This window comes from Rhinichthys klamathensis, unplaced genomic scaffold (genome assembly GCF_029890125.1).
Source record: "Rhinichthys klamathensis goyatoka isolate OS25496 unplaced genomic scaffold, OSU_Roscu_1.1 h1tg000746l_1, whole genome shotgun sequence".
In the NCBI taxonomy this organism is placed as follows: domain Eukaryota; kingdom Metazoa; phylum Chordata; class Actinopteri; order Cypriniformes; family Leuciscidae; genus Rhinichthys; species Rhinichthys klamathensis.
Genome location: NW_026607155.1, coordinates 206075 through 230000, shown reverse-complemented (window position 1 = coordinate 230000; position 23926 = coordinate 206075). Strand labels below are relative to the sequence as shown.

The window sequence follows — 23926 nt, the reverse complement described above, 5'->3', positions numbered from 1 at the left end:
CGTGAAACATGACGATACTTTGAGTGCAGATGTATACAGTCAAAATTTAATTTAACATATATGTACCAAGGTTATTATTGTTAACTAAAACTAAAACCATAAGATACATTTTTATTACTCGAAATAAAATAAAATATATAAAACAAATTATTTTATTTTAAATAGTGGCCAAGGCAACATTTCACATTTTTGTGATAATTTGTGATGATATACACATAATGTGATAAACTTATAATAAAAGTATACTAAAATAACACTAATATGTATTTGCATATGAATATTGAATATGAAATGACCTTGTGTGTGCGAATTAGAGTAGGATGATCCAGCTTAAAATTTTAACTGGTCAAATGACTTTAAAAAAAGCACAATAAAATAATTTACAAAATTGCTTGAATTTTACAAGCCAGCAAATATATTGTGAAAATATTTAATACATTTCTGTATCACAGTTGCAAATTAAACGAACAAAAGTCCTACAATAATATTTGAAACAAACAGTAAATTATTATAAAAAAAATTTCAACTACTCCCCTAAGATGTATGTCTACACTCTAAACAATGGTGGGTTGTTTTAACCCAAATTTGGGTCAAATATGGACCAACCCAAATGTTGGGTTAAAAATGTAATTTAAAATTTTAACCCAACTTCAACTTTCACTTTCAACTGTACATTTTTTAATTACAGTTTTAACCCAACATTTGGGTTGGTCCATATTTGACCCAAATTTGGGTTGAAACAACCCAGCATTTTTTAGAGTGTATAAAACAGAAAATGTAAAAGAAGTGAATCTTTAACAGCGCTTGATTGTATTGAGGTATATCCTGCACACTTCTGGGCCAGAAACGAGATCTGCAGGAGGAAGCGTCTCTGGAGGAGGTTAACGGAGCCAGAAACGTGATTGATTTATGAGGAGGTTATAAAAACTGCAGTGGAATGCTGTAAGGCACATGTGAGTGAAAACATGACCTTTGACCTCACAGGATGGGCACCTCGGCACCAATATGACCTCACGAGTACTTCCACAGCCACCGATGGCAAGAAAAAAAAAAAAAAAGGGTCATTAAGCTCTTTCAATTAATAACACAAATAGGAAAGCCTTCGTGAGATTTGAAATCCAATTACAGGAGACTCCTAAAGTCTGTGACCTCGAGGTCTGCTTCTCCGGGGCGGAGAAGGTTTTTTTTGCACCAATTGACCTAATATTAATCAATTACGAGCTTCTTCCTGAGCGGCTTATGGAAGCCGTGCTTCAATCAAAAGCTCGGAGGTGTTAGGTGGCGGAAAAATAAAGTAATTCAATGCTTTCAGGGACTCGGAGGACACGTTTACAGCGGCCTTAGCTCCAGAAGTATTTTTCCCATTACTTTTTTTTTTGTTTTGTTAACGTGTCAAAAGCCATGAATCAACCAACCAACCAGAAACCACATCACATTACAAACTTTGGTAACACTTTCATTTAGGGTCCAATTAACTAGTTGCTTATTAGCAAGCATATTACTAGGATATTGGCTGTTTATTAGTACTTATAGAGCACATATTAAAGGGATAGTTCACCCAAAAATGAAAATTCTGTCAGTAATTACTCGCCTTCATGTTGTTCAACCCCGTAAGACTTTCGTTCATCTTCGGGACACAAATTAAGATATTTTTGATTAAATCTGAGAGCTGGATCACTCCTCCATAGGCTTCTTAAGGGATTGAAACTGGCCGGCCCAGAAAAGTTATTAAAGACATTGTTAAAATAGTCCGAGTGAGTACAGTGGCTCAATATTAAGTTTAACAAGCGACGAGAATACTTTTTGTGCGCAAAAAACACCCAAAAATAACGTAGCCACTGTAGTCACTTGGATTATTTTAATGATGTCTTTAATAACTTTTCTGGGCCGGCAAGTTTCGATCCCTTAAGAAGCCTATGGAGGAGTGATCCAGCTCTCAGATTTAATCAAAAATATCTTAATTTGTGTTCCGAAGATGAACGAAAGTCTTACGGGGTTTGAACAACATGAGGGCGAGTAATTACTGACAGAATTATCATTTTTGGGTGAACTATCCCTTTAATGTCTTATTCTGGATAACAATCAGTAGCGGAGTGGCAATCGGGAGAGTCGGGAGTTTTCCCGGTGGGCCGGTATTGTTTCGAGGCCGCGAGGGCCGGTCTGATAAAATATATTCATTGCAAATTCGCCATGCGCACTTGGGGCCCAAGCGAGGGGAAGAAAACATTTTTTTTTAAACATTTTCTATAACAGAGTATATTTGCACTAAGTGCCTGTCTTTAATGCAAAAAGACACTCGTTACGAAACAGCTACAGTGGCGTAGGTCGTTGGGCGTGAAGTGCTTGAAAGCAGCTTTTGATGCGCTCGACCCGAGTTCGAATCCGCCTTTTGCCGAACTCTCTCTTCTCCCTTTTCCCAACACATATGTAAAGATGTAAAATGTATAACCTAACATTAAGGTCTCTAGCGTTATATTTTGCCAACGAACTAAAATTGAAACCATGATATGGCTTTGTGTCTTTATAAAACAGCACAAGACTTTAAGAATAGGCATCCTGTCTGTGCTGGGTGATTACTTTGCTCACGCGATCAGCATGGCTATCTGGTGTTTTCTCCTAAATAAAAGCTCAAGGGTGTATTTCTTGCAAATGAAGAAATAAGGACAAAAATATTGTAATTGTCCTATATTATAGTGTAATGTAGGCTAAAATATACTTTTGAAATATTCATTTTCATTTATATAGTACATTTATAGGCTAAATGGATTTTACGTCATAGGAATAATTATATAAATCATTATTACATTATAATAATAATTGTTTGGCATCCTAAAACATCATTGATAATGTAATGCAGACTGAGACTCTCATAACTAAAAAGATGCCCTCTTTATTGTCCTGGTACAAATCAATGCTTTTTCTTTGTTCAACGAGCAGTTCATGGGTTGAAGCTCTTAATTTTGATCTCTCAAAGAGCACGAGATTGATGCATTTAACCTTAAAATGTAAAAAAAATTCTTGCGGGGGAGCATGCCCCCGAACCCCCCTAGAGGCACAGAGGTCCACCCAACATAGTTTTAAAAATTCCTATGGGAAAGAACGACCATTTATGAATTTACTCCAGCATAGTACAACAAAGTTACTTTTAAATCAGTAAAACTGTAAATGCCGTATTAAAATGTCCCTGGACAAAATATACATTTGGCCTGCCTAAGAGGGGACCTACAAGACATTGTGCCCAGGGGGCTCTTAATCCGGCCCTGCCGGCGACGAGGGCCGGTGGTCTACGAAATTTCCCGGTAGATTTTTTGGTCCCACTCCGCCCCTGATAACAATATTCTACTTCCCTTAATCCGACCCAATACCTAAACTTAACAACTACCTTACTAACTATTAATATACAGTAATTAGGAGTTTATGGAGGAAAAATTATAGTTAATAGTGAGAATTGGACCCTAATCTAAAGTCAGTGTGACCCAAACATATATTTTAAGCAAAAAACTGTTTGAAAATGGGACAGAAAGTCAAATATACAAGACTTGTGTATGTAATAATATAGCACTTTTCACAATACAAATGGTTTCAAAGCAGAAAATCATAATGTTAATGATTATTATATATTAGTATTTTCATGCCTTATATACATAGAAGATTCGAGATGGACAATAATATAGTTTACACGTTGAGACGATATAAACAAATTAAGCATTTGAGATTTGGTACAAAGTATATAATCGCTCTATGTGTGTATACTGTATGTCTAGAGATAAAGTTGGACATACTTCTTGTATATCTTTGTATATTTACTTGTATTTCTTGTATATCCAACTTTATATAAAGAGCTGGGCGATAATATAGTTACATTTTGCAATGAAAAAAACAAACCAAACATGTCCTTAATGACTTAATGACAACAATCCCATATATTTGTCTGTATTTAAAAGAAATGTTTATTGCAAAATATGCATCTAAATACAAATATTTATATAGTTGAGAGCGTAGCGAGACTGTAATTCGCAGTGGTTGAGCATAATTTTGGCGCAATTTTCTTCTCTGATTCTCTGATTGGTGGCGATTTTGAAGCAGAAACATGAGTAATTCACATTATTTAAAAACAAATGTTAAAATAATGTGTGCTGATTGCTTCATCAAAAGCATATACGATCGATTAACAACCTTGTAGCTCACAGTATGTCTGTCTTTAACGGTTTAAATGTTATAGGCCTAGTTCAAAATCAATTCCCCTATGGAGAAAATGAATACTTCTGTTGGACTTATTGCACAAAAATATACAGCACACACAAATATCAAATAAAATACATTCAAAGCATTTTATTAAACAAAGAATAAAAGTGATGCTGCCTTAGACTTTAGTCGACGTTTGAAACAGACTTTTTGATCCCGTTAAATGCCGCCTACGTAGGCATCTCACTAGGTTTTGGCACAGAGTAAACGCGTTATGAAAAGTTGATAAATGTCATTCATTAATCTCGTGTCCAGAGAGACAGCACAACAGCGTTTATGGGCCTTTTTATGCGCTTCATCGCCTGGTTTACCGGAAAACGACGAGGCCATCAGGAGGAAAAACCCGTCCTAATAGGCCGGCTCTCCATTAGCTTCCACTGAAAATCTATTACAATTGGATTGCAGCGGCCAGACGGTGGAGGAGAGGCAGAGAGACGGATTGAATGACCGAGAGAACAATGTGACTGGTGTTTCACCTGCCATTTCAGCCCCAGTCTTGATCCCATTATAGCGCCTGACGGCAGCTCCAGTTACTCTCCAGCAGAAGCGTATTGATCTCTATAGTACGAGCTCAGGGCGATGTTTCATAACTCGGCTTAAGCAAAACAGCTGCTCTGTGAACGCAGTCTTCCTGTATTTGTTGAGATTATTGGTGACCATAAGAGTATTGGTATGTTAAAAAAAAACAGTATAGATTTACAATACAAATACATGTAGGGTTCCTACACTTTTTTGACTAATGAATTTCCAATTCTTTTGCAAATACTGGGTGAGGATTTTTAAAAATTATTTCATAGAGACTGCATATTCAAAATTAATGCATTTACAATATATAGATCCAGGATTTTCAAATGCAGTTTAAACAATCAATTCATACAGAAAGGTGCAAACATGCTTGTGTATTCATGAATATGTGTGCATCTTATTCCGTAAAAGTACATTTGGTTGTATCATATCTCAATATGAATTTGTGAGTTATGAGTTTGTGAATTGCTGTTTGCAAATATATAAACCTTTTTGTGAACTTGTGGATGAGCTTATGGATTTTATTTTTATTTAAATCACGTTTTGTAAATACATACATTTTTTAGACTATTTTAGACTATATTTAGACTAGCTCTCCCTCATATATATACACATTGCATAACTCTCTGAAACAAAATAAACAGATCTGATAATAACTACAAACACTGACATTCATTTTAGACATTTCTGTTGACGTTTCCTGGTTTATACCTTTAACTTTACACTGTTATCGTGACCAAAGTAACACTCTAAAGGTGACATTAAAAGTCACTACAAATCCACAGATCCAATGGGAATGGTGTATCGTAAGGATGTGGAGGAAAGAGACCCTCCATCATGAACAAAACCTGAGAAAATTGAGGAGAGTTCGGCTTCAACACACAGATTTTCAGAGAGGAAACTGACCTGGCTCTTTCCCCATCCTCAAAATGCATCTTAAACATTAATATCCATCAAATGCTCAGTCAGAGCTTTCTCTGGTGTGTAAGTGCGGGTATGTGGGGTATGTGATTCTCTTTTTTGTACATTTTTTCAAAATAACTTGAAATCCTATTCCTAACCCACTTACAGCCACTGAGTTAGAAGCACTGAAATGAAAATTAATCTATTTAATCATCTGTGGAACGGGCAGGACTCGAAAAACTCCAGCCAATCATTTCCAAGACCACCAGAATCATTGGACAGTAAGTCCGTCAATCAAACGGTTGTACCACACCCCCCTCCCCCCAGCGCGCGTGACCCCCGTCGTGCGCATACTCAAAGTTTGTGACGCATGCGCATCTCGTCAGTAAAGCCGGTTCCATGATTAGTAGTAAATCGTCATTACAATCTCTCGCGCATCTGAGTTTTCGCTCGTGCATGATTGCGCGCCCATGTTCTTCGAATGGGTGGAGTCAGAGCCGGCGTTGGAGGAAAGAAGGTAGGACCATTTGAATTGTATATTTTCAAAATCTGCCGGTCGTTTTCCAAATCACATACCCCACCTTTAAGTTTGTTAGCAATAATTTAATTGTCCGCGTATCTGATGTTTAACCCTCTGGGGTCTGAGGTATACACAGTTATGTGGAGCGGGATTTAGGCCAATGAGATTTCATGACGTTGCAGAAATGGAAACTCATGGTAGTCACTCATGGCACCTGGTTAAGACAAAAACTCAAAGGAACAAGGAAGAAGCTTTTATTTAGTCACTTTATTGCACCACGTCTGGGTAGGATGCAGTGCTAAGTTAACCTGGCCCTAGCCAGATGAATTTCGCTCCGCCTAGCTTCACTCATCCATCTGGAACCGATCCATTGAAATGGCGTTTCAGAAGGCTGGGCCTTATCAAAAATCCTTGCATATGATTGGATAAGCCACTTGTCTGTCATCTTTATCGACGTGCTATTTCAACCACTCACACCGAAGCCAACCCGTGAAAAAAAAAAGCCTTAAGAGCCGTTCTCTGATGTTCTTTTAATGAAACAATATTAGGTAGATTGGACAACACGGATGAAATAGCAGCATCAATGTTAACGCTTGTTTCCTCGATGCGAGCCGCCATTGTTGTCTGAATCAAAACAGTCTCACGGTCGCTTCTCCACTACGTCACATCTATGAAACTCCCGCCCTGCGTCCTGATTGGCTAAACCATAAAGTTGGTTGGAGAAACCACTCTCAATGGAAGAGGTTCCAGATGGATGTGAGTGAAGCTAGGCGGAGTGAAATTCATCTGGCTAGGGCCAGGTTAGTGCTAAGTGAAGAACGCACAACCCTTGAAGAATGTTTGAGGAATGTTCCCTCCCTTGGAGAACTGCCCTGGTTTGGGTTCATTTCCAACTAGGCAGCGTTTCCTTATGGACAGGCTCTTTAATCTATTCTAGTCTGGATATATGCAAAGGTGAAAGGGTCCTGAAAGCCATACTCTGATTTGCATGAAAATGCGACTTACACTTACCAAAATCTACACCAACACACACACACACACACACACAGACATTAACTTAGCTGAGTAAGTCATTTCAACTTAAATTACATATTTATATAGCACTTTTCACAATACACATTGTTTTAAAACAGAAAATCTGTCTAGTCTGGATATATGCAAAGGTGAAAGGGTCCTGAAAGCCATACTCTGATTTGCATGAAAATGCAACTTACAGGCGCTTATGGTAAGTGGATTTTTTTTTTTTTTTGGAAAGTAAAATCCTCTCAGCAACAATTCACAAGCACAGTTCTCATGCATTTTTTTTTCTATCTTCGGTAACATACAGAAGAGAATGAAAATGAAAAATGATTTTACACCCCAGCATGCTTTTTAAAAATAAACAAACATCTATGCACTGAGGTTTTAGAGTATGGTAATGAAGACGATATCAGGATAAGATAAGATTAGATTCTCAGGACAATCAACACAGAGCAAACTAGACTGATTCCAGTAACAGATCATATTCACACTATGTGTTTTAAGGTGGCAATTTTTAGGCTGCCAAAGTATATATATTTAGCATATATGGCATGATGTGTAAAGAGATGCATTTTTAAAATCTCAATTTTAGTATGAGGTGTTGCAACCAAAATAAAAAAGGCTATATACACTTCCACAAAATTTTGATGAGTGTAAGTAATGTAAAAAAAACATATGTTGTCATGACTTATTGATCATGTTATTTGCAGATGTCCAATCTGATGGACAACATTTTGAATCAACATTCATAAGCGTTAAACATTTTGAATAGATTTGGCTACAAACGAAGACATTTTAAAACAGTTTCAGAGCAAAATATTGAGACAAATGTAACTATATATATTGCAGCATCCCTAACAGGATCATATTGGCAGTCAAAGAATAGAGGATCAAATCCACACACACTGATCGGATGTTGTATGGTTCAACATATTATCTGATTCTCAAAGCCCCATAAGCTTGTGTTATGACATTGATACCTCTGACCTCACATCTTTCCCAGGGATGTGTCCTGGAAAAGGTAACACCAGAAAGGTCAAAGGACAAATCTCTTTAGCCATCAGGATGAGATTAGGCTAAATACAGTGAAGGGTTAGACGATCACACCACTGACCCTCCAGTGAAAAGCCCAACACTAATCCAGAGCCCATAGATGAACTGTGCTCTCTTTAGTCTTTACACTGCACAGGCTTTCTAATTAAAGACACTGCTTGAATTCCTCTGAGGACAAACCTGTGAACATCACAAGGCGTACAGTTGAAAAGTTATTTGAGGTGATGCAAATATAAAAAGCTGATTTCTTCAAGAAACAAAGTGACGTTGGACTCTGTACTATAAATGTGTCTCTTCACTGCAGACGCTTGAGATGCAGGAACATTAGTTTAGACTTCTTAGGGTAAAACATTTTTTACAGTGCCCTTATTACATGTTACATGAACTTACTTAGTAAATTATGCATAATTACAAGCAACTAACCCTAAACCAAACCCTATTCCTAACCCTACCCTATAGTAAGTACATGTTGTTAACTGATATTACTCAGTATGTAAATGCATAATTAAACTGTAACAAGTACACCATCAAATAAAGTGTAACCATAAATAAGGCTGAAACAGTGTGCACAAGTATATGAATGCATGTAAATGTAACTCTATTACATAAAATAATTAAATAAATAAACAAATACCTAATTAAATAAGAATGATGTGATATACACTGTATCAATATTCACATTAACAGTTTTAGGTATGGGGGAAAAATCTAATATTTTAATATGTATTTATTATATTTTTCATGACTTCTTAGGCATTTAATATATATATATATATATATATATATGTATATACACACTCACCTAAAGGATTATCAGGAACACCTGTTCAATTTCTCATTAATGTAATTATGTAATCAACCAATCACATGGCAGTTGCTCCAGTGCATTTAGGGGTGTGGTCCTGGTCAAGACAATCTCCTGAACTCCAAACTGAATGTCAGAATGGGAAAGAAAGACGGGCCGGTCTGAGTATTTCACAATCTGCTCAGTTACTGGGATTTTCACGCACAACCATTTCTAGGGTTTACAAAGAATGGTGTGAAAAGGGAAAAACATCCAGTATGCGGCAGTCCTGTGGGCGAAAATGCCTTGTTGATGCTAGAGGTCAGAGGAGAATGGGCCGACTGATTCAAGCTGATAGAAGAGCAACTTTGACTGAAATAACCACTCGTTACAACCGAGGTATGCAGCAAAGCATTTGTGAAGCCACAACACGCACAACCTTGAGGCGGATGGGCTACAACAGCAGAAGACCCCACCGGGTACCACTCATCTCCACTACAAATAGGAAAAAGAGGCTACAATTTGCAAGAGCTCACCAAAATTGGACAGTTGAAGACTGGAAAAATGTTGCCTGGTCTGATGAGTCTCGATTTCTGTTGAGACATTCAGATGGTAGAGTCAGAATTTGGCGTAAACAGAATGAGAACATGGATCCATCATGCCTTGTTACCACTGTGCAGGCTGGTGGTGGTGGTGTAATGGTGTGGGGGATGTTTTCTTGGCACACTTTATGCCCCTTAGTGCCAATTAGGCATCGTTTAAATGCCACGGCCTACCTGAGCATTGTTTCTGACTATGTCCATCCCTTTATAGCCACCATGTACCCATCCTCTGATGGCTACTTCCAGCAGGATAATGCACCATGTCACAAAGCTCGAATCATTTCAAATTGGTTTCTTGAACATGACAATGAGTTCACTGTACTAAAATGGCCCCACAGTCTCCAGATCTCAACCCAATAGAGCATCTTTGGGATGTGGTGGAACGGGAGCTTCGTGCCCTGGATGTGCATCCCACAAATCTCCATCAACTGCAAGATGCTATCCTATCAATATGGGCCAACATTTCTAAAGAATGCTTTCAGCACCTTGTTGAATCAATGCCACGTAGAATTAAGGCAGTTCTGAAGGCGAAAGGGGGTCAAACACAGTATTAGTCTGGTGTTCCTAATAATCCTTTAGGTGAGTGTATATATGTATATATATATATTTATGATGCATACAATTTATTTTTGATACATACAATTAAATTCTTGGCCAGTGCAAATATCTGGCCATAAAAGGAAAAAAAGAAAAGAAAAAAGGTTATATTGTTGAGTCCTGCTTCTGGTCCTGAGTAATGAGATCTTCTAATTAGCAAACACAAAGGGCAATGTGTTACAAAGTCGATGTTCGTTGATGTGTGTGTGTGTGTGTGTGTGTGTGTGTGTGTGTATAGAGTGGGAGGAAGTTTGATGAAGGGCTCAGAGGAGGAAAATGAGACTTCAAAGTCACATCAGTGGTCTTTCATCCAGTCACCATCCGAGATCCAGTAACAGGATCATTCTGTGCTCTGCTTCTGCTAGTGATGCAGCAAAACAAACCTTGTGCTCCTTTGAAACTATACACCTCTAAAGATGTTGCGCTTGTTCTTGGGGTTGGAGCAAACTATATACGTTTCTACACCCTTTTACAGCACCATCAGTGGACAGGACTGATTCACGTGTGACAGCTAAGAACAAACACAGAGTACTGCAAAAATTCACAGCGGGATGTGTCCTAAATAAATCAAAAGGTTAGATATTCATGGTTGGAACGTGCCGCATTAATATAGAAGCCAAATGATTTGCTTCAAAACTGAACTATGTTCTATAATATGATTTTTATAGTTTTAAGCATTTATTTTTTTCAACTCAAATGTTTTATAATGTAAAGGAGGGTCAGAAATGAACTTTTCCATTAAGGTGCAATATTTGCCAACTAGAATTAAGGGCATTTTTTGACCTTGGTAAGGGAATTGGCTATGTATGCCAAATACTTAAATTTAACCAATTACTTAAAGATTGTTACCAATAAATTTTATTAGCATCAACAATAGCTATCTATACACAGCAAAGCTGGCTTTTTTGTCCACTTATCTTGAATTTGGTGGCCATTTTGTTTGCATTTTTGCCCCAATCCCATGTCAATTTCTGGCCCAACTTCAAATCCAATCAAAACTCAAATAAAAATGAAAATACAATGATTCAATTCAATTGACTATCCTTTAAGTCTTCCCAAACATGGTTATTTAGTATACTTTTGTGTTGAATGCTCAGCAAAAATGACTGGGTGATATATAATTAATTACCATTTGGTCATCCCACTCACCCTAACTTAGACGCACCAACAACACTGCATTTCTCTCTGCAGCAATGCAGTATGGTCTATCTGTCAGTCTTCTTAGCGCCTTCACTCACAGGAGTCCTCTGAGGACCGGTCCTGTGATTCTGCTCGAAACTCACATCAAATCATCCAATAGACTCAAAGCGACACAGCATATGCCTCATATTTTATTGATGGCATTCATCCCAGACCTCTTAGAGGGGAAAGTCACCCTCCAGCCCTTGACACAGAGTGACCGAAATATGAGAGTTCATTGGGCCGCAGTGCCAGGCTGTGTGAGATTATAATACTAAGACCCCAGAGCCGAGCAATGACTCTTTCTTTATCCAGCACCGTTGAATAAACCATTAATCGACCGAATTTATGGCATAATTATTTGTAGCATAATTCCTCAGTTTATAAAAAAAAGCATTAAAACACAAGAAATAGAAATTCAAAAATACTAGATATGCACAAATATTCCAATTCCAGCCAATACAAATAAGTCGATAGTTGTTTTAATTTTATGGCCAGAAATGAATCAAAGGACCATATTCAAATTCAACTTATAAATAGATTAATAAATGTAAATAAATTAAATAAAACGCTGAAAATCAATTGTTTTAAATGCAACAAGTGAATCCATGAATCACAAACGTTTAATTTTTAGATTTGATAGAAATTACATTTAACAGTTTTATTAAATTATTAATATAATTAAATGTTTTTCAATTAAGGGTGCGTTTACGTGACAACGATGTACTAAAACAAAGTTTTTCACGTACAGACCACAACGTTGTCAAAACGATCCCCGTTCACACGGATCTGCAAAAACGACTAAAAACGCGATGTCACTTTGTAAAGAAACACTATTAGACTGAACGTGAAATACGCATGCGCATGACATCACCATTTTCACAAATTCACGTTTTTATAGTTTGCACAGACAATAATGGTATCGTTTTTAGAAACTTAAACATAATCTGTAAGTGAATATTGGATGATTGCATATGTGATCTACATATAAAAATAGGCGAAATGAACTATTGGAAAACATCCAATATATGTAGAATATAGATATAATTTTTAACTATTCTTGAATATTAGCCGATAATCAATATGATTCTGATACATTGTGCATCCTTAGAAAATAATACACAGTTTCAAAAGAAGAAATAAGGCTTATACTAGTGTGAGAGAATCATTTAATTATCTTGCCTGCGTTAAGTCTAATCCAATGTTTTCAACGTCAAACGCGCATAGCTAATGGCGGTGACTTTAGTGCAAACTTGACGACGTATTACATCATTAATCAGTAAAAACTTAGTCCCACTTCATAAAGATGATTTAATTGTCAAGTAATATACAGGAATCATTCACATAAGTGCTTTAATAACAAACACAAGCTCCACAATTCTGCTTTTACAATGGAAATATTGCTCCATCTGTCTCGCTGTAGCCACAAATTGTCCCTTTTATTTAAAAACTCCCCACAAAAACTGAGTCAAAATATTTTTTTGTGATAATCGACTTCATGCCAAAGATGCTGCTGACTTGCATCGAGTGTGAAACAGTCCTCAGATCTCTGTACGTCTCAATAATCTGCCTCCGTTTATGAACGGACAATCTCTGATCAATAGACTGACCTCAGAGCCATTCGACCACATTGAAGCATTCATTCATCAAGCAAAAACTGCACATTGTTTCAAAAAGAACTGGGAATGGACTACAAATATGACCCTGTAAAGCAGCGATTGGATTGTTGATTCATCGGCCACAGTAATCGATCTTCATTTGGAGGAGCTGCCGTCTCGCCGTGGAACTGGGCTTAACGAGACACATGCGGACAAACTGGGGCGCTGGAGGCCACACTGTTCATCTTATCTTCTACTACAGCTAATAAAACAACTCTCAAAGTGGTTTCCTAAATCATTAAGTCTTTCGGTACTCTTAAGCGAGGGCTGTATGATAACAGTAGCTTAAAAAAAAAATTCTGATTTGGGTTGCACTCTAAATCTTTTTTTAATCGTGATCACGATTTCTGATTCCCTCGATTAATTAATCAGAATCAGGTGATATTTGACCACTGGTAAAGAGGTAAAAAGTGTTAATTTGTGAGGCATGCATTACATGAAACTATATGAGGTAAAATAAACCATGCGAGTTTACGTTCTTGTGATTTGTGCTTAAAGGGAGAGTTCACCCAAAAATGAAAATTACTGTTATATCTCTCCAAGCTTTATAATGGGAGTGAATGGCTGGTGAAAAAGTCGTCTGGCGGAAGCTAGTTATTTTAGATTATAAAGTTATAATATGGGTATTTTTCTTACAAAAGCACATGGCTTCGCTTCAGAAGGCCTTTATTAACCCCCCCCCCCCGGAGCCGTGTGGAGTATTTTTATAATGGATGGATGCACTTTTTTGGGCTTCAAATTTTCCCCAGCCATTCACTCCCATTATAAAGCTTGGATTAGCCAGGACATTTTTTTAATATAACTCCGATTGTATTTGTCTGAAAAAACAATGTCATACATACCTAGGATGGCTTGAGAGTGAGTAAATCATGGGGTGATTTTCATTTTTGGGTGAACTATCCCTTTAATTAGAATACATTTCTAAAATGACAATAATCGTGACTAATAATCTAGTTACCATTACAGTGCAGCCCTAATCCTGATATTTGTCTGCGTTTTGCATAGCCTGGGTTTCCCCATGCTGCCTTTGCGCAGCGCGATTTTATCCACGCTGCTAGGCATTCTGGATACCAAATTTTCGCCTCAGCGAGGGGACCAATCACAGAACGGGGAGAGCAGCAAGACGATGATGGCGTCTATGCGACACACCGAAGCGGTTTGTTTATACCTATGGATCAAACATGGCAGGAGACGCGAAGTTACCTTTCGATGCAGCCTTAGATACATACGCCATCGTGTACACATAAATCTCTGACCCATCGTCTAATTTCTGTCGCTCTACATACGTCATCTGGTATGATTGAAACGATTGGCTATGAGCTACGTACAGGCGCATTTGATAGACATTCGTAGCACACAATAAACGGCTCTGGGCATTCGTAAACCACGCCTCAAATACGAGAAAATGAACATGTGGTTCCCAGACCACGTCTCAATCTCAATGAGACGTAGTCTGACATTAGCCAGGCTACGTTTTGCAGGTAATATCTCCAGAAATGAAAGTTAGGGTGGTACTCACGGCTGACAGAGCTTGACCAGGTCATGGTCGGTGGTGTTTGGCGGTAACCCACGAATGTAGAGGTTAGTTTTACTGAGCTGCTCCCAGCCGGCCGTGCTGCTGCTGCTGCTGTGATTGGTGCTGCTGTTGGTCCCGGGACTGGGCGGAGCCATCGGGTGGGAGGCGGGGCCAACAGGGGGCTGGTGGGGGGGGGACACAAAACAAGCTAAAGTCAGAGTGAAACAAGGTCAAAGAGAGAAAGCAGGGAAGCGAAAAGTAAACGGTGAGAAACCAATAGGCAGGAGAAGTACTGTATATTGGACAGAAAAAAGCACAACTAATCCAGCAAACGTACGACCATCACCGAACTTACTTAAGCTGGACTGTGACGCTATTTTCTTCTAGAAACAAACTTTGTTGCATTATTTTCCTGTTATCACTGTAAAGCTGCTTTGAAACAATCTGTATTGTAAAAGGTACTATAGAAATAAAGGTGATTTGACTACTGACTAGTAGCATTTCAGAATCAAATGCAAAACAATGAAAAACAGGTGAAATGTGTAATATGATGTTGTTAAATTGCTTCCTCTGTTTTTCTTATTGAGGAATGATTCCAGAAACACAATTTCTCTCCCATGAGTTCAACTGATAAACCAGGCACACATTTACATTTGTTAGTGAAGTGTTGGGACTTTGGGACACACCTTGTGAAGAAAACCGGGACGCCTGGTCACCTGATTATAAGTTATGAGATGAACAAGACTGTCAAAGAGCCGCCCAAACCTTCTCCACACTGCAGCACTCATTAAGACTGAGGAGGAAGTTAAACAACCTGTAATTTAGCTTTGCTTATACAGTGTTTTACATGAATACACCATCCTTAAATGAAAATAATTTCATTATTTAGTCGCCCTCATGTCGTTTCAAACCTGTATGCGGATGTTTTAATGCTATTCAAAATTTTAAACAAAATTTTGCTTTTGCTTTCAGCAATTAGTGTTGTACTCTCAGCTACTTTGAACACATTTTACCATGTTTATATCCATTATGTGGTTTTCTTAATGCAATCTCAGTGTTGAAATGTAAAAATGTTTCCAGTCTAGGCCCATTAGGCCCATTTACATTTGTAGTGATGTATTTGATGTAAGATATTTTTCTTACAAAAACGCATCGCTTCGCTTCAGAAGTTATAAATATGGATATTTTTATTACTAAAAACGCATCACTTCGCTTCAGAAGGCCTTTATTAACCACCTGGAGTCGTATGGATTACTTTTATGATGTATTGATGTGCTTTTTTGGTCTTCAAAAACTATTCACTCCCATTATAAAGCTTGGCAGAGCCAGGATATTTTTTTTAAATATAACTCTGATTGTGTTTGGCTGAAAGATGAAAGTCACATACACCTAGGATGGCTTGAGGGTATGTAAATTATGGGATAATTTAAATTTTGGGGTGAACTAACCCTTGAATTTCAGTAAATCATTCATTTTTTCATTCAATCATTCATTAATTTCAGTGATCACTATTAATTAATGCTGTCCAAAAGAGAAGGTACTAGCTTGCTTTTACAAGTTCTTCAACCCTTATATTAAAAAGAGTAATTCCAAGTCTAATCTCCAAGAACAAACACAAAACACAAGCTGCAACAAATGCAAAACAGGAAAGCAATGTCGTAGCTCTGATAAATCTGGACGTGTTTACAGAGGTGTTGGGAATTTTTTGGGAAATTTCTTAAAACATTTAAAAAAAAGTGCATGGGTGCAAATCTCTGTCAAGTTAAGATGGCTCATGCTCACATTTAGAAAAGATTGCAAAACTAAAAACGTAAAATATAAACCATATCTATTCTGATTCACCAATAGAATAAGTTTGGTTTTGCATATGCTTTTCAATAAGAATCCTTTAAGCAGGAGATGTCTTAATGCATTGATTTCTCCCTCCAACTCTAGTGTACAGGATCTCTGAATCTCCTCAGCTCAAATGCAACACTGCTCATGTTTTTCAGTACTAGGATGAGTATCTGGCAGCGCTGTGATCCATATCTGCAGTGCAGTCTCTTCCACTTCAGAAAGCAGTTGTCAGCATAAAGTGGGTCCACAGGGGCCGGAAGCTCTGACCTAGGAGCAAAGCTGACGGAGAGGACGCTTTGAGAATCTAAAGGAAGTGAATGCGGCACAAGAGGCCGAAGGGCGAGTGCTGAACATTTCTATGTGCCGAACCCTTTTGTGAGAGCTTGATATGTGCAGATGTACGACAGACCCGAAAGCACTTCGTTTTATCTCTGATATTCAGTGCATGGTGAATCATGCTTGTTTTATTGAACATCTACAGTAGGTCTACAACAATTTCAAGAGGATCACAAGGAATTATTTATTTCTAGGTAAAAATCTATCATAAGCGCGTTTCCATTACAGATTTGCGCAAATCTTTTGCGATTTTTTCTAAATATTGATTAAAAACGATTGCGAAATGACAGCGTTTCCATTAACCGATGTTATGCGACTAAAACGTAATTTTTTACTCTCACGATAAAAAAATTATGGCAACGGACGTCGGTAGGTTTACATATATCAGAGCCACGGCAAGACATAATTATTATTAATGGAAGGAGACGTATGTGTGTTATCCAAGCATTAATGGCAAGGAAAGAGCCTTATACTGTGAACGGCACACATGAGGTGTTTCTGCTTCGAGGTCTTGATTCTGTCATTTCTTTGAGGTTTAAAATCCAGTATTCCTTTAATTCTTTTTTCTTTTATGAATTTAATAAAGAACTCTGTCTCGTATTCCGTCCAAACGCACCGCGTCTTCTAAGTCAGGTGACTGTTAATGCGCAAAAACTGTTTCCATTGCAGTTTTGCGAAATATTCCTTTTTCGAATTGCCTGAAAAAACACCTCATGCGAGCGGAAAAACTTTTTCGCGACAAACGAGAGTTTTTGCGCAATTGACGTGTTTCCGTTGTGCGTATTTTCAATTTGCGCAATTTGAAGGGCAATGGAAACGCGGCTATATTTGCATGCATGAAGAGCATGGGTTGCCTAGTAATTGGTGGCTAAATCTGCAATATTCAAAATGTCTGCCCCGCTACCCTTAAGCAAGTGACTTAAATTTTGACAATAAATTCCCACTCCTCATGCCGAACAAGAACCAAACAGCACCTTAATGAGGAACTAATATGAAGGTTGGCTTTTACTCACAACCCTTTCCTGAAGGTATAATCACCGGGAAAGTGTCTTTCTCTGCAGTCCTGAGAAGCATGTAAACACAGTCAATCATAAGTTTTAATAAATTTAGTACAAAATTGTTTGATGCAATAGAAGAATACAGGAATAAAGGAGGCTACAATGTACCATTCTGATTCAAAATAAACAAAGTTTACAGCAGTCTATATTTACTACAATGAAGTTGCAAAATACTTGATTCAGTGAAAGAAAGTCAAACCTTTGGAAATAGCTTTTATATGCAAAATTTAAATATAGATTCGTTGAGATTTCACAGATCTAGAAATTAAAGCCGAAGACTGATATTAGGTTACTTGACTTTTTAATATTCACCACAATCAAAAACAAAAAAGCCCCAAAATATGCTTTTGCATTTTTTTGGTTCTTACGGATGCAATAAAGATATTTTTGGTCATAATAGTGGTGAAAGTGTTGTGTTTATCATGCATGTATGCTAGATTCAGTAAAAGGGATGGAATACAGTATATGAACTAGGTAAAATAAAATTCCACTACGCAAAATATCAGGTATGAAAAAATCTTTGTACAGTGAGAACTGGACTGAATTGGATTGATTTCTCAAATATAAACGCAAACTCCACTGCTACAAACATCAAGCAAATGTCACAAGGATCCATACGAAAACTTCATAATCAGAACCCAAATGTGAGGCACTTTGGGGATTTCTGAACGGGCTGCGGATCTGTTGAGGTCAATGCTTTGCTGGCTTCATTCTCTGCACTATAAAGGAGTTCTTGTGTGGTAAAGACATCACTTCCGTCCTGTTTTGTATGGACACAGATGTTCTGTGCTGTGGAGGTCTTCCTGCTCAAGTGCCCTCGCAGTTCAACTGTGATTATCCCGCTCGCTCTTTTGTGGAAGTAACAAGGAGGAGGAAGCGTTGGGAATCTCTGGTATGCAGCAGTGACACAGTTGACTGGATGAGTTTCAGGATGTGTTCCCATTCTGCCTTTTACACAACTTCTGCTCCAACATTAAACGAACAGAAAGTTCATTGTGAGAACACATTCCTTTTGTTTTACATGATAGCACACATGATATTATTTCACATTTCACGTGACCGAAAAACACCAATGAGGAACTAATCTAAAGGCTGGTTTTTACTAAACATTTTCCTGACGGTATAATTACCAGAAAAAGTCATTAATCTTCCACTTCTGTCTTGTCTGCAGTCTATTTGAACACACTACGTTTTACGCAATAAAAATTATGCAATAATGTGTATTTGCTGCAATATCTTCTGAAGGTACCATTCTGATTCAAAATAAAGCCTATGTTCCTGTTTCTGTGTTATGAAAAATAATAAAAAAGTTTATATGTAGAACACTGCAAGTTTCTAAAAACATGACTTATTGGAGGAAAGTCATTCAAGGAAACAGCTTTAAAAATGATCTGCATTATGTTATTAATATGCAAATGCCAGTTCACCAGAGAATGGGGTTGACTTTAATTTGAGAGTAAAAGAGGAACTCTCATATAACAGCATACATTGTTTGTACTGGATATGAGGCATAGAAGTCAAATACAATTTTGGGAAAAGTGCTACGGGCTTATTTAGATGAATATTATTTCATACTATGTTCAGCTGTCACTAAGCACTTCTGTTTACTTCTATTAGTAATATTTCCACTTTGACTCACATTTAACGAAACAATTCACCCAAAAATGAAAATGTTGTCATCATTTACTTACCTCTGAGCCACTTGGACCATGTATTATTTTCTTTCTTCCATGATAAAAGTAGTCTATATGATTTATGCACTATATTTTGATGGCATTTTGCAAAAAATAGACTGAAGTTTAAGTCAAGCACTGAGGAAACTCACTTTTATGATGAATTTTGTCTTTTTTGGAGTGTGACAATATAAAACACTGTACTTTTTCATGATTTTGGAAAACACAAATTCAGATGGACATGAGATTGAGTAAAATCATTTTGGGTGAACTGTCCCTTTAAAGGTGCAGTGAGCGATTTCGGGTTAACGCTGTTGATGTTTGAAGTCACCAAAACAAACACGCCCCTACCAAAAAGTATCACATCCCTATTCTGATGCCTCCGCCCCCATATTCATACTCACGCTATGCAACACAGGCAACAACAATGGTAAAATATGCCGATGTGCCTGATGTCATCAATACGTAAAAGCAATTTGTTTTACTATGATAATTTAGGTCGAATGTCTAATTCATATTTAGCCCCTCTACTCCCTTCCATCCAAAAAACAAACAAACATGGTTTTCACGAACAGGTCCCTAATATATTACAAATGTGACAAGATTAAAGGGTCATCATAGTGATCACTAAAAGGGGAACCAAAAGAAAAACCATATATTAGGAGTGTTATCTCACTTTTCGGACATACTTTAGGAGCCGATGCTTGAAATGGGCGGTGGAGGAGGTTTAGACGTTCCAGGCTTATAATAATAATAATTATAATGCAAATGAAAAAACAAGCGAAGATGACACACGAGTGACTTCAAGCAAAAGACAGCATATCTTAGTTATATAAAGCAACCTCGGCATCCGTTTTCAGGCCTTCGCGCTCCTTAAGGTCTCTCCAGCGCTTCTCCAATATTAACCGGGTCTTGCCTGATTGTAACCTTTCTTTTTAAACTTATATTCCCCTGGCCTTTTCCTCTTTTGTATTTTCTATAGTCGTTCTGCTAATGTCTGTCTTTTGCACTGACCTCTCTCTCCTCCCCTATCATGAGTGGACACGCCCCCTACTGTTGATTGGCTTACTCTCTCTCCTCCCCTATCATGAGTGGACACGCCCCCTACTGTTGATTGGCTCTCTCCTTCCCTATCATGAGTGAACACGCCCCTTACTGCTGATTGGCTTAGTCTCTCTCCTCCCCTATCATGAGTGGACACGCCCCTTACTGCTGATTGGCTCACTCTCTCTCCTCCCCTATCATGAGTGGACACGCCCCTTACTGCTGATTGGCTCTCTCCTTCCCTATCATGAGTGAACACGCCCCTTACTGCTGATTGGCTTACTCTCTCTCCTCCCCTATCATGAGTGGACACGCCCCTTACTGCTGATTGGCTCACTCTCTCTCCTCCCTCATCATGAGTGGACACGCACCTTACTGCTGATTGGCTTACTCTCTCTCCTCCCCTATCATGAGTGGACACGCCCCTTACTGCTGATTGGCTCTCTCCTTCCCTATCATGAGTGAACACGCCCCTTACTGCTGATTGGCTTAGTCTCTCTCCTCCCCTATCATGAGTGGACACGCCCCTTACTGCTGATTGGCTCACTCTCTCTCCTCCCCTATCATGAGTGGACACGCCCCTTACTGCTGATTGGCTCTCTCCTTCCCTATCATGAGTGAACACGCCCCTTACTGCTGATTGGCTCACTTTCTCTCCTCCCCTATCATGAGTGGACACACCCCTTACTGCGGATTGGCTTACTCTCTCTCCTCCCCTATCATGAGTGGACACGCCCCTTACTGCTGATTGGCTCACTCTCCTTCCCTATCATGAGTGAACACGCCCCTTACTGCTGATTGGCTCACTTTCTCTCCTCCCCTATCATGAGTGGACACACCCCTTACTGCGGATTGGTTTACTCTCTCTCCTCCCCTATCATGAGTGGACACGCCCATTACTGCTGATTGGCTCACTCTCTCTCCTCCCCTATCATGAGTGGACACGCCCCTTACTGCGGATTGGCTTACTCTCTCTCCTCCCCTATCATGAGTGGACACGCCCCTTACTGCGGATTGGCTCACTCTCTCTCCTCCCCTATCATGAGTGGACACGCCCCTTACTGCTGATTGGCTTACTCTCTCTCCTCCCCTATCATGAGTGGACACGCCCCTTACTGCGGATTGGCTTACTCTCTCTCCTCCCCTATCATGAGTGGACACGCCCCTTACTGCAGATTGGCTCACTCTCCTTCCCTATCATGAGTGAACACACCCCTTACTGCTGATTGGCTCACTTTCTCTCCTCCCCTATCATGAGTGGACACGCCCCTTACTGCTGATTGGCTCACTCTCTCTCGTCCCCTATCATGAGTGGACACACCCCTTACTGCTGATTGGCTCACTCTCTCTCCTCCCCTATCATGAGTGGACACACCCCTTACTGCTGATTGGCTCACTCTCTCTCCTCCCCTATCATGAGTGGACACGCCCCTTACTGCTGATTGGCTACATGTGTTTTGGAGTTCGGTTCGATCCAGTTTTCAATGGCGTTTTTCAAAAATTGCTTACTGCACCTTTAATTCCCCCACAAAGGCAGAGACAGCAGTGAAATGCCCAAGATTGGCAGGTGCTGAAAAGCACAGATCTGAGCTCCATGAAATCCAGTAGTGCCGAACAAAATATCATTTCATTAAAGGTCTACACAACAAAGACAGCATTTAGGGGTCAGGACAGAGTCAATGTCCTATTGAAATGGCCTGGAAACCCTTTGGCCGCTCTTTATGCCATTGTCCAATGCAGCTGCGTAAAGGCGAAACCACAAGACTGGATAAATGAGGCAAGCAGCTCGAGTTTAAAAAGAAGGCGGTGGATTATTAAAGGTCACTAGCAACACTAAATCTGCCTTGATATGAATTCCTCCAACTGAACATTTAACAGGGCAATTAAAGCGTCTCTTCTATCAGTGGCATGTTTTGACTTCTGAAATTAGGCAGCAAAGTCTCTTTGTGTTCAGGTTTTTTAGTCCAATTTAAATGCATGCTTTCACATGGTTTCTGGCTTAAAGGCATAAGGAACGACAGCTTTACACAATCAACAAGCAACCATATATGCATTTTAATGCCTAATTAAGTCACACCCAAGTTCATTCTCAAGTTTAAATGAAGTTTATAGCATTTCTTACACAATACTTGAAGTAAAAAAAAGCACATTCTGTCACTCTTAGCCTGTATTTCACCATTCATGTCGTGCTTTCAGAGCTTAATGAAAATGTAACAAGCTAAAGGAAGGCTTTATTTGTTTGTGTCAGTGAAAAAATGGGTAGTTATAATACTATACAATATGACATATTGCTTTTGCTTTGTTCCTGTACGGCTGATTCTCATTCAGTTTTGTTTTGTTTTTCTAAGAAGGCACTGCCTCTCCAGCCTTGGAGAAAACGCCCCTGGTTTCTACTTTAGATGAAAATAAACTCGTCATCCTGTAAAGCACAATGACTTTATGCTATTAGTCAAGTGTTGAGAGAGGATACACTGGAAAACAGCACAGTTAGTCACGTTGCCGGTCAAGCGGGAAGTCCTTGAAGCGTGCTAATCTCTTTAAATGCTCGCAGGATGAATAGTTTAGCAGAATCACATTTTACCATCCTATTCATGTAAAATAAAGTAGCTCTTCCTGTTGACTTCATCCTGTCAGACAGGAGAACACTGTGACATTTTATTTCCGAATTAATAAACACATATGGGACAGCACAACAACACGCAGTTTCCAAGAAAACAGTCGGTTTTTCAAGCCACGACTTCAGGACAGACCTCCAAAAAAACAAAACAAGACCGCTCATCTGATCTTTGCATTGGAGAAACAGGAAACGAGGCACAAACAAGTGGACAAAGAACATCTTTGAGGACGAGAAGCCAGTGTTTCCCCTCGAAGGTCCTCCGGCCTGACCGAAACACACACATTCCCAGAGTGGAACGGGCTTTTCTTAGGAACTCAAAGCTTGTTTTGTATCTCGCATCTGTTTGACCATTCAGCTCTGCGGGGAGAGACTGGCTTCTTATCAGAGAACCGCAGACCTAGTCAGCCCATCATATCCGTGCTGGAAATACACTGAAGACTTCCAGTAACCGCCCTCACCCTGCGAGAGATCCCGCTCGGCTGCTAAACGGGCCTATGAATATATGCATAATCCTCTTGAGCGACTACCAAGCCCTTCCTCTTCCAGCCTCCTCTTCTCCTTCCTCTTTTATCAAGAGCTCAATCTCTTAGCGTGCTGCTGATAAATCAAATTTCATCATTAGGAGATGCAACAAAAGCATTCGCAACAAGGCTTCCGCAGATACTGCAACTCCAAACAGCGACGCTATCTGATCCCAACATGATGCGCTGATATGACAAGGTCACCTAAACCAATCTACACCGAGTTACGGATCAAATGA

General features: G+C 38.9%; 1 protein-coding gene across 3 annotated transcripts in view; it reads right to left on the bottom strand.

Moving 5' to 3' along the window:
* LOC130077463 (RNA-binding motif, single-stranded-interacting protein 1) overlaps window positions 1–23926 on the bottom strand; it is an 83126-nt gene that overhangs the window by 38742 nt on the left and 20458 nt on the right. For all 3 annotated transcript variants that reach the window (XM_056242703.1, XM_056242704.1, XM_056242705.1), the window contains exon 2: window positions 14606–14784. In XM_056242703.1, the coding sequence (XP_056098678.1) occupies window positions 14606–14784 (179 nt within the window). The remainder of the gene's footprint in view (window positions 1–14605; window positions 14785–23926) is intronic.